General features: G+C 30.6%; 2 protein-coding genes across 2 annotated transcripts; both read right to left on the bottom strand.

Moving 5' to 3' along the window:
- Positions 1-640: 640 nt before the first annotated feature.
- LOC112766785 (protein RSI-1) lies at positions 641-1891 on the bottom strand. The gene is made up of 3 exons (XM_025812677.3): positions 1672-1891; positions 1463-1493; positions 641-993 (listed from the first exon to the last, which is right to left on the bottom strand). Exons 1-3 carry the CDS (start codon positions 1753-1755, stop codon positions 812-814), a joined length of 297 nt encoding a protein of 98 aa, XP_025668462.3. The 5' UTR covers positions 1756-1891; the 3' UTR covers positions 641-811.
- Positions 1892-5563: 3672 nt separating this feature from the next.
- Positions 5564-6396, bottom strand: LOC112765865 (uncharacterized). Its single transcript, XM_025811726.3, has one exon. The coding sequence runs from the start codon at positions 6394-6396 to the stop codon at positions 5770-5772; it is 627 nt and encodes a 208-aa protein (XP_025667511.1). The 3' UTR covers positions 5564-5769.
- Between the last annotated feature and the right edge of the window lie 4594 nt (positions 6397-10990).

Raw genomic sequence — 10990 nt, 5'->3', positions numbered from 1 at the left:
GTTTAAAAAAGAGAATTAATTTTTTTGTATATGTCAATTTGTTTGTTCACCTCATGATAATAAAAAATAATAATAATAATAATAATAATAATAATAATAATAATAATAATAATAATAATAATAAATAAATTAAATTTACCTGATAACTTTTGATAATAAATTAACTCTTAAAGAATGCCGCACTTTTACTTTGTCCGAAATACACTAACTTTCACCTTTAATTTTAATAACAATATCTGCTCAATCATTATTTACCATACTAAATTGATAAAATTCATTAATTAATACCAATTAATACCGGAGAAATATAATTCTTTCCAAATTATAATATGACCCGAGAGCCATTTGCCTTGAATTCTTTACTCTCTTGAAAAACTTGCCAAATGCCTACTATTATCAATATTACAGTTTCGACTTTGCTTTGAAAAAAAAAAAAAATAGAGGCCATAATGTGCCAAAGACAAAAATAGAAGGTAAAAATTTACATATAATTTTTTTATATAAAATTAATAGTTAAAAATTAATAAATAATTTAATATATTTGACTAAATTATTATTTAACAATTATCAACTATTAATTTTATATAAAAATAACTACACATAAATTTCTACTAAAATATAATTGCAGCAACAAACACAATAAGCTCTAATATTTCCTCTACATTAAGGGAAAACTAAAATACATAGCCAAATGTGCCCTTGTATTGCCAAGCATGGCATTGTAAATATATAATAGAATATTGAAGTAGTATTACTAATTAACTTGTATATATAAAGTTGATATGATTAGGAAAGAGAGGGGTTTAAAGTTTTAAGGGCATTTGGGACCCCCTTCCTTGGTCTTCCAGGTGTTGTAGCAAGGGCACACTTGCTTGTTTCCGTATGTACCAGGAGGAACACACAGGCATTTGGCGCAACATTTCTGGCAGAAAAACATGCATGGCTTCTTGTGTGAAGTTGCTGAGCAACGGTAACTGCACCTTGGTTTACAATCTGTGCAATATAATTAACATTATATTTTCTTACCACTATTAGTTAGTAAACTAAAATCACTAAAAAGCTAATTTATAAATTATAACTACCACTTGTCATGTGTAATAACTAATAACTACATATCATAAAGATCCAAATTTTGTTAAAAATTAATTACTATTAAATTTATATTTTTTATGATATACAAAAAACTAAGGTTATTAACTAAGGTTGCGTGCGTTTATACTATTTCAGAACAATGAAGACGCATGCACAATATACACATAAATATATACCATTTGTTGAGTTATTAAAACACTAATAAAAGAAATATAAATACATTTTTTATTAAAAATTAATTTTACTTTTATTATTATTGGTAAAAAAGCTACTGAGAGTAGAAAGTGAATTTTTTAAAAGTTTGTTCCTTCAAAATTTTGAATAAGCAAAACGATCGAGTGGCATAAGAGCTAGTGAATCTATAAGATACCTGAAGGGCGAAGTCTTGCACTTCCATAAGCCTGGCCAAAAGGATTACACAAAAACAAACATTTTTTGCAAGAATTAGAATAACTGGGATCTTAATTTGATAGCATAATGCTGCCACTGGAAAGAAAGCCATGACTAATTAATTAATAAAACAAAGCAAATTAAATTAAGGTGTTTTCAGGCGTAAGTTATTATATGTTATGTAAGTACCTCAGCCACATTGGAGAATGTGACCAAAAGAAGCAAAGAGAGAGCAATGAAGACGATGGAGCTGGTGGAAGAACGTGCTGCCATTGCTATGATATGCGGAACAAATTGGATAAAAAGCTCACTTTCAGAGTAAAGGAAAAATAAAAAGGCAAAAACGAGTAATGAAGTGTTACTGATGATGTAGGAGTTGGAATACTTGGGTAGATATTTATAACGAAAGCTAATAATCATTTAAAAGAAAGAAGTAAAAGAATTTCCGTTGTTTATGGCGTTGAAAAAGGTGATTAGGAAGTGATTGGTAACATGGAAAGAAATGAGGTTGCAAGAGTGAAGGTCGCGGTAATAGCGGCGTGTCTTTTGTTTTCATTTGCATTTTTTCAACTCAGTAACATGGTAGGGTCCTTTCTCCATTCATATTTGTTCTTTCTTTTCGTTATTACCATTTGTTCTTCTTTTAAAAGAAAAAATATTTTACCCTTTTTTCTTTCCTTGCTCAAAATTTTTTAGAACGATAAATGTTATTCATAAAACTTCTTTTTATTAACATATACATACAAAATGTAACCAAAAAAAAAAAAAAAAACCTTGAGTGGTATAAAGTAAAAAAAGAAAGATAATGTATATGAGTCAAAAATTGAGTGGTATAATCTACAATTAGGGAGAGTTTCGTAAAGTTAATTATTGGAGAGGTTAATACTATGAATAAAAAATGGTGAATTAATATATAGACTAATTATATATATAATAAGGATTTGGAGAGATTTCATTCATAATTTTTCTCCTTAAAAAAAAAACTAAAATATGTATTGTTTACACTTTACACTAAATTTTTGAATTATTTATTATTTATTATTTATTATTATTATTATTATTATTATTATTATTATTATTATTATTATTATTATTATTATTATTATTATTATATACTAGAATATTATTTTTGCGATCTTTTTTTTTTCTTAAAATTTTTGTATTGTAATTTTATTTTTTTTCTTGTGACATTATTTTTTATGATGATGTTTCTCTGATAAAAATACTTTTTAAAAATAAATTTATTAATAATTTATATAAATTACAAATAAAATCTCAAAAAAATTAATTTATATTATTATTTAATAAATTTTAATTTTTAACAAAAAAAATATTGTATTGTGTTCTAAAATAATTTTATTAGGAGTCAATATGTCCCCTTTTTTTTTAATAGAGATCCTCTTGTCTTTTGAAAGAAATGGACAAGAATATAATTGAGTATTTACTCTAATACTCTTATTCATAACATATGACTTTTACTCAATAACATTTAATATTTTAGATTTTTAGTTATTTATACATAAATTGCGGTTGGATATTAAGCATTTTTCTCTTTTGTACAGAAATCGTATTAGACTAGTATATTTTAAGTATAATATTAAAAGTCTAGTAGTCTACTATGCTGCCACGATTTATATATTAAAAAATAGTGAATTTGTGAGTAAATAGTGACCAGTTACCACAATTTATGTAGTTTTTTTAACCAAATTTTTACTTTTTTGACATCATGCATATTATTTACAGCATGCGGAAATCATTCACCTAGAGATCATCACACATTATGTATAAATAATTTTGCTATATTATTAATAGTATTTCTGTCAACTTTTATTTATAGTTGTGTTTAATGGAAATGTTTTTGTGGATGTTAATAAAATAAAGAGTACATAAAAAATATGTAAAGATAATAAAATTATAAAAGAATAAAAAAAAAAGAATTTTATTGATGGTTGAATGATTGAAATTAAATTTAGGAAAAGTCTATGAACCAAGAGGTTATCAGCAAAAAATTAAACAAAATCATATTAATTTATATTAATAATTAATTTTAAATTTTTTAAATTTAAAATTTAAAAAATTTAAAATTAATTAAGTAAACCTAATTAAAACCTATAAAAATCTTCATCTTCTCTCTCACATTAACCTACCAACCTCCAACAATCACACACACAGACCTCTCTCTCACCAATGTTGCTGGAAGTGTCAGCGACTTCCATGCTCTCCGCGACGCCCTCAATTGTAGGGACCGCTTTCGAGGGAGCAGTCAAAGTGGCCGTGGACCTTGTGCTTTTGAGGGAGCAGTCAAGGAGGGTAAGCTCAAAGAGTGCCCTAACGTCAGTACTGTCGCTGGCGAGGGCGATGAAGGGTACCGTCGCTGGCGAGGACGATGAAGACGGAGACATAGGCAGAGTTGTCCTCAGGGTTCTTGCCGTCAGGGTAGAAGTATATGGCCCACTGGTACCCTCCAACGCTGAAGGTCTCGCTTGCTATGTGCTTCCCAACTCCGATCCCCTTCGCCAGAGAGTAACCTTTGATTACGAATTGTGAGAGCCATTAATAGTTTCCGTCACCGACCGCGAGCTCGTCCAATTGGCTGGACGGTGCTAACTACTTGGACCAGGAGACGGTTGATAATTTTCTTTGTAATGTTTGGGAGAAAGCTGATTCCATTGTTTATACGAGGATGTTGCTCTCTGCGTTTTAGAATATTACGTGTCGTTTTGATGATTAAAGAGATTACAAACTATACAATTATAAAAAAATATTCATTTAATATGAAAAAAAATCATAATACTTAACAAAAGAAACATCTAATTATATTTTAGCAAAATAATTAAATATCTATAAAATTTAAAAAAATATAAAATTTTTAAAAAAATAGAGACATTCACATTTATAATACAAAAAAATTCGAAAAATATATAAAAGAACATCTATTTAGTATAAAAAAGAAGAGAACAACTAGGGAACCAAAAGCATATCAGCCAAAAATCAGCCAAATACCTTTGGTGAATTCAAAATCTTTACGAATTAATATATATGGATGTTTTTTCTGCTAAGTATCAGAATGTTTCTTTTTCATGTTAAATGGATGTTATTTTATATATTTTTCGAATTTTTTTGTATTGCAAATGTGAATGTCTCTATTTTTTTAAAAATTTCATATTTTTTTTAATTTTATAGATATTTAATTATTTTTGCTAAAATATAATTGGATGTTTCTTTTATTAAGTATTAGGATGTTTTTTTTCATATTAAATGAATGTTTTTTTATAATTCGTATAATTTGCAGAAAATAAAATTGTTTAATTTTGTATCCTTTGTTTTATTCAACATCAACAAAGTCTTATTTCATTTAAAAAAAAAAAAAACCCGCCTTGCTGCTATATTGTGTGCGATGAAAGCAATGTATTTGTCACTAACAACAATGGCAACATGGCCAAGATTCTTGCCGGTCGAAGGAGATATATGGGTCACAAAAGAACTATCAGACCAAATGCCAAGAGGCTTAGCACTCTGTTCGTGGAGCGGCATCAAATGGACTGGGACACTTTCGCCGAAAAGGTTAAGGCATCTCAACGAGGATTCATGGGAGAGCCAGATGAGATCAGGAGGATTCATGGGAGAGACAGATGAGATCAGGCCTGGACGCGGCGGCACCTCCAGCAACATTGGTGAGAGAGAGGGGTTTGTGTGTGTGGAGGTGGGTAGGTTAATGTGAGAGAAGAGAAAGACTTTTATAGATTTTAATTAGGTTTACTTAATTAATTTAAATTAACATGATTTTGTTTAGTTTTTGGCTGATTCCTTTTTGGTTCCACATACTTTTCCAAAAAAGAAACATTATGATACTTAGCAGAATATATATTAACTCGTAGAGATTTTAAATTCACCCAAATATATTTGGCTGATTTTTAGTTAATTTTTGGCTAATACCCTTTTAGTTCCCTAACATTGTTAATGAAATTATAAATTATAGTTTCACCTTCATAGTTTATAATTTCAATTATTCAACCATCAATACAATTTCTTTTCTTTCCTTATTTTTTTTAATCGGAAAAACAATAATTCTGCACTCAGATTAATCCAACTCAGCAAAAAACAATGTTACAGCACATGTGCCATCTCTCTTGGAAAATTTTAGATGTCAATTGCAACAAAGTATTAGAAAACTAAATGATATAAATGTTCTATGTAAACCTCTTCTACACTGTACTTGTAGATGAGGATTTTCAGCACCCTCTATCAATGAATGAAACTACTTTGTTAAGCCCTGGAGACACAGTACTACTGAGTCCTCACTTGTGTCGATCGAAATTGTTCCTTTGTCCTACCATAATAGATAGCTTCCTCCCCTGAAAAGGTGATGAAAGTCCAGCCAAATGGCGATCCACCAACTACATATGTCCCTTGACCACCTTCTTCAGCCAATGCCGTAACCTTAATTTCAGATGATGCCCTTGAGGTGAATGATTTCTCAACTTGAATCTGCTCTGGAGACTTCATATGTTGAGGCTGCTGCTCTTGCTGTGTTTTGTGATCCAAGTTTTGGCCATCTTGCTTATACTTTGCCAACGAAACTGCTTCTGCTTTCATATCGTCATATAACTTCACAACAATCTTCAATTGTTCTCGAATTTCTCGGGATTCTTTACTACTTTTGTAGTCGGGAGTTCGTAGAACCTGTATGAAATGGGGGCGAAGGTCTGGAATAAGTGCGCGAATCTTGTAGTAGTTGGAAAAAGAATCAGATTCGAGAGGCCTCTTCTTCGTTGAAGAAGGAATAGCAGCACCCCTCGTTGTTGGTGGTGGTGAGGGAAGAGGAAGTTGTGAACTTTGAGTTGTTGGTGGTGCGGAAGAAGCAGCAGCAGAAGAAGGAGAAGGAGAAGTTTCAGGTGCTTTTGGTTCTTCCATTGATGTTAATACCATAATAAAACGGAAAGAGTAAATAAAGAGTACGGAAAGATAATAAAATTGTAAAAGAATAAGGAAAGAAAAGAAATTTTATTGATTGTTTAATGATTAAAATTATAAACTATAAAGGTGAAACTAAATATATATAGAGCATTCGACTATAAAAGATAAAAGCAAATAAAAATAAGATAAGAATAAATAAAAATAAGATAATAATAAAAGACTAAAATTATAACTGAATTTGTGCATTATATTAGGTTGAATTTGTGGGCTGTGAGACTTTTTTATTTATTTATTTATTTTACCGAAGATATGGCAAGATAGGAAACTCGAACCCGCAACCTCTTAATTGAGTATGAGGAGTCTATGCCATTTGAGCTATTACTTATTGGCCTGTGAGACTTTTTTATTGTTGTTATGGGTTGAGGACTTGAGGTGGAATAGTAGTTTAATAGATGTATCTAATAAAAATATTTTTTTATGATTGTGTCTAATAGAAATATCTTTATAAATATATTTTTCGGTGTATTTCTTTATACATATGTTTAAAATATAATAATTAATTATTATTGACAATAAGTTAACAAATAATATATTAGTATCCTATACTTTTTTTATAAAACAAGAAAAACATTCATGTAGATTTAACTTCAAAGACTAATGGCGGCGGCATTGGTGGCGATAGAAGGCCCAGGCAAAGGCGGAAGTAGGCAGCCAGCGGGTCGAGTGAGTGGACGAGGATCGGAGAAAGATTGAGCACATGAAGACCACAATTATTGTAATGACAACGAAAAACTCCAACCAATGCTCGGTGGTGTGGGTGATGGAGGAGGAAGAGGAGCCATCCTCTAAACCTATTTGTTATTAGTTTATCATAATTTGAAACTGTGGTATTTAAACTCTTCTCATTTTTTCCTCAAAATAACATTTCTTCTCAAGAAAATATTATTGTTTCTTAATTACTTTCGCTGTCAAACAATCTTTGAGAGTTCGGAGGGATTTTTCTTACATTTTGGGTGAGTTTGAACTATTATAATCACCATTTTCAGCTACCAAATTAAAGTTTGAGAAACACCAAGGCTTAAGTAAAAGATAGAGCTAATGTACAATTTCTTTTTACTCATAAAGGGAACTACGTACTAATTGAGCTTGTTTAATTTTATTAATTTCTTGGCACTTCTAATTTTTTTTTTTTTAGTTTCTTTACGGTATCCTTCCGTCCGATAAGCTAATGATTAATTCGTTGGGGATCGGAGTTTTATTTAAGAATTTGTCATTGGTCAATAAGTTGCTGTATATAAAAGACGAAATTCGAACCCCCAACATTTATTTAAATAAACAAATGAATTAACTATTAAGTTAACCCAATTCAATCTTTTGGCACTTCACGATTTAGAGTTTAGACATATTAATTATTAACGATCGGTATATGCTTCTCATCAATGAACAACTCATAATAGCATGGAATAGTTATATATGTAATTTTTGTTTCTATTAAAAAACATGGATGATGACTTTTTAATAGCTAAATTCGTGCAAGTAGATATTTATACTTAAATATCAAGTTGATATTTATACTTAAAATATAGGGTATCAAACCCCTTTTTAATTAAATTCTAATAAAATTTTTTGTCTGCTGAGATTTAGATTAGGTATTTTAACATTAAAAGATTAAAAATTATCTTCTAATATATTTTGGCTATTTCATCCTTCTTATAAGACCTAGAATCTCATATATAGTACTTGTTTTTATCATAAACTCTGTTTCAAACTTCAAAATGAAGTTTGGCGATGAATATTAGACTCCTTTTTAAGTGGTATATTGATGTTGCTCTAATTAGTATTATTATTACTACTACTATTAATGTTTTTTTTTTTTTTTACAAAAATGTTACTCAACATATATTTTTATATTTTTGACTTTTTATCTTTTACTCAATAAAATTTAATATATTAGATTTTGTTGTGAAATAAATAAGGAAGCGAAATAAATATAGAATAGAGAAGTATAAATATGCTCTTATTTTATTATAATAATTTACTAATATTATATGTTGTAAGATATGTATATATTTATAAAGAGAAAGGGAGATATGTATATTAAAGTGAGAGAGAAACCCTAAAGAAAAGGAAGGATTATTATTGTTGTGTGTTGTTATAAGCCTCTATTTATATGTACACATGATGACATTTTTTTAAACTATAATAAATGGAGTTAAGCTTCATTGAAATAGGCATCCACATCAGATCTTATCACAACACTCCCCCTTAGATGACTGTTTAGGATTATTACCTCATTAAACCTTATTAAAGAAAAACCAATAAAAAAAAATTTTAGTGAAGGAAAAGGAGTACAGTATCCTTTAGTGATGGGGACTACCTCATTAAAAACCTTGTCAAGAAAAACCTAATGGAAAAAAACCTTACCAAGGAAAATAGAGTACAGTCTCTCCCTCTTATCGACATCAGTTGATGTCTCGAAATCGGCACATCTCAATCTCATGTACCAATCTTTCAAAGGAGGATTTTGGGAGTGACTTTGTAAATAAATCTGCCAGATTGTCACTTGAGCGGATCTGTTGGATATCAATTATCCCTTGATTTTGAAGATCATGAGTGAAGAAGAATTTGGGAGAAATATACTTTGTTCTATCACCTTTGATATATCCGCCTTTAAGTTGAGTAATACATGCTGTATTATCTTCAAACAGGACAGTTGGAGCTATCTTCTGATCAATCAGTCCACATGATGATAGAATATAATGGATCAAACTCCTCAACCAAAAACACTTGCGACTAACTTCATGTATCGCTAGTATTTCAGCATGATTAGAGGATGTTGCTGCAATCGTCTGTTTCGTGCACCTCCATGATATAACTGTACCACCATATGTGAATAGGTATCCTGTTTGAGATCTCCCTTTATGTGGATCAGACAAGTATCCAGCATCTGCATAGTAAACTAATTGTGACTTGGATCTATATGAATAAAACAATCCCATATCAACCGTTCCATGAAAATATCGAAATATTTGCTTGATTTCACTCCAATGTCTTCTGGTTGGAGATGAACTATACCTTGTTAGTAAGTTCACAGCAAATGATATATCGGGTCGTGTATTATTAGCAAGATATATTAGCGCCCCAATGGCACTAAGATATGGTACTTCTGGACCAAGGATATCTTTATTCTCTTCTTTAGGACGAAATTGATCCTTCTACACATCCAAAGATCTTACGATCATTGGGGTACTCAAGGGATGTGACTTATTCATATAAAATCCCTTCAAGATCTTCTCTGTGTATGTTGTTTGATGAATAAAGATCCCATTTTTTATATGCTCGATCTGCAGGTCGAGACAAAATTTAGTCCTTCCAAGATCTTTCATCTCAAACTCTTCTTTTAGGATTTTTATAATTGTTGGAATCTCTTCAGGAGTCCCAATGATATTTAAATCATCAACGCACACAGCAATTATAATGAACCCAGATGCAGATTTCTTTATGAAACACATGGACAGATATCATCATTCTTGAATCCATTTTTGGCCAGATACTCAGTAAGACAATTATACCACATTCGTTCAGATTGCTTCAGACCATATAAAGATCTTTGCAATTTGACTAAGTATAACCCTTACGAATATTCATTGGATGATTTAGATATCTTTAGTCCTTCAGGGACTTTCATATAGATATCCCGATCTAATGAGCCGTATAAATAGGCTGTTACCACATCCATTAAATGCATATGCAGTTTATGATATGCAGATAAACTGACCAAATAACGCAATGTTATCGCATCCACTACAGGGGAATACGTTTCTTCATAATCTATACCGAGCCTTTGTGAAAAGCCTTGTACCACAAGTCGGGCTTTGTAGCGCACAACTTTATTTTTCTCATTTCGTTTTCTCACAAATACCTACCTGTATCTAACATGTTTTATATCTTCTGGTGTACGGACTACAGGTCTAAAGACTTCACGTTTTGCAAGTGAGTCTAATTCAGCCTTCATGGCTTCTTCCCATTTTGGCCAATCATTCCTTTGTCGACTTTCTTCGACTGATCTTGGCTCAGGATCCTTATTTTCATGCATGATATTTAATGCCACATTGTATGCAAATATTTCATTAACAATTGTCTTATTTTGATCCCATTTTTCTCCTGTAAAGACATAATTTATCGAGATCTCGTCATTTTCATAATTTTTAGGTACCTGAACGTCTTTTGGCGTTAAAACTATATTAGAATTTTGGACAACTGCAGGTGTCTTTACTATGTCTTTTTCAACAGGAATAATATTTATCTCTTTTATCTTTCAAGGATTTTTGTCTTTGGAACCGACAGGCCTGCCACGCTTATGGCGTGTATTTGCTTCGGTGGCAATTTGTCCAACTAGGACATCAATTCGAATTGTGGCATTTTTCGCTGGTGTATACGACTTAGTTATCCTCTTTGTATCAGAAAATGCATCAGGCAATTCATTTGCTATTCTTTGCAAATGTATAATCTTTTGAACTTCTAGTTCACATTGTCTTGATCGAGGATCTAAATACATCAAGGATAATGCATTCCAATTAAGTTCCTTTTC

This window comes from Arachis hypogaea, chromosome 17, assembly GCF_003086295.3.
Source record: "Arachis hypogaea cultivar Tifrunner chromosome 17, arahy.Tifrunner.gnm2.J5K5, whole genome shotgun sequence".
NCBI classification, from domain to species: domain Eukaryota; kingdom Viridiplantae; phylum Streptophyta; class Magnoliopsida; order Fabales; family Fabaceae; genus Arachis; species Arachis hypogaea.
Note: the sequence above shows the minus strand (reverse complement) of the source record. Positions and strands in the feature narration are given on the sequence as shown.

What these genes read in the sequence shown, in the direction of transcription:
- LOC112766785 (XM_025812677.3), bottom strand. Translation starts at nt 1,755, where the DNA reads ATGGCAGCACGTTCTTCCACCAGCTCCATCGTCTTCATTGCTCTCTCT. An exon ending in CATTCTCCAATGTGGCTGAG is followed by an intron (nt 1,494 to 1,671) that starts GTACTTACATAA and finishes CCTTTTGGCCAG; the next exon opens with GCTTATGGAAGTGCAAGACT. An exon ending in TGCAAGACTTCGCCCTTCAG is followed by an intron (nt 994 to 1,462) that starts GTATCTTATAGA and finishes TATATTGCACAG; the next exon opens with ATTGTAAACCAAGGTGCAGT.
- LOC112765865 (XM_025811726.3), bottom strand. Translation starts at nt 6,396, where the DNA reads ATGGAAGAACCAAAAGCACCTGAAACTTCTCCTTCTCCTTCTTCTGCT.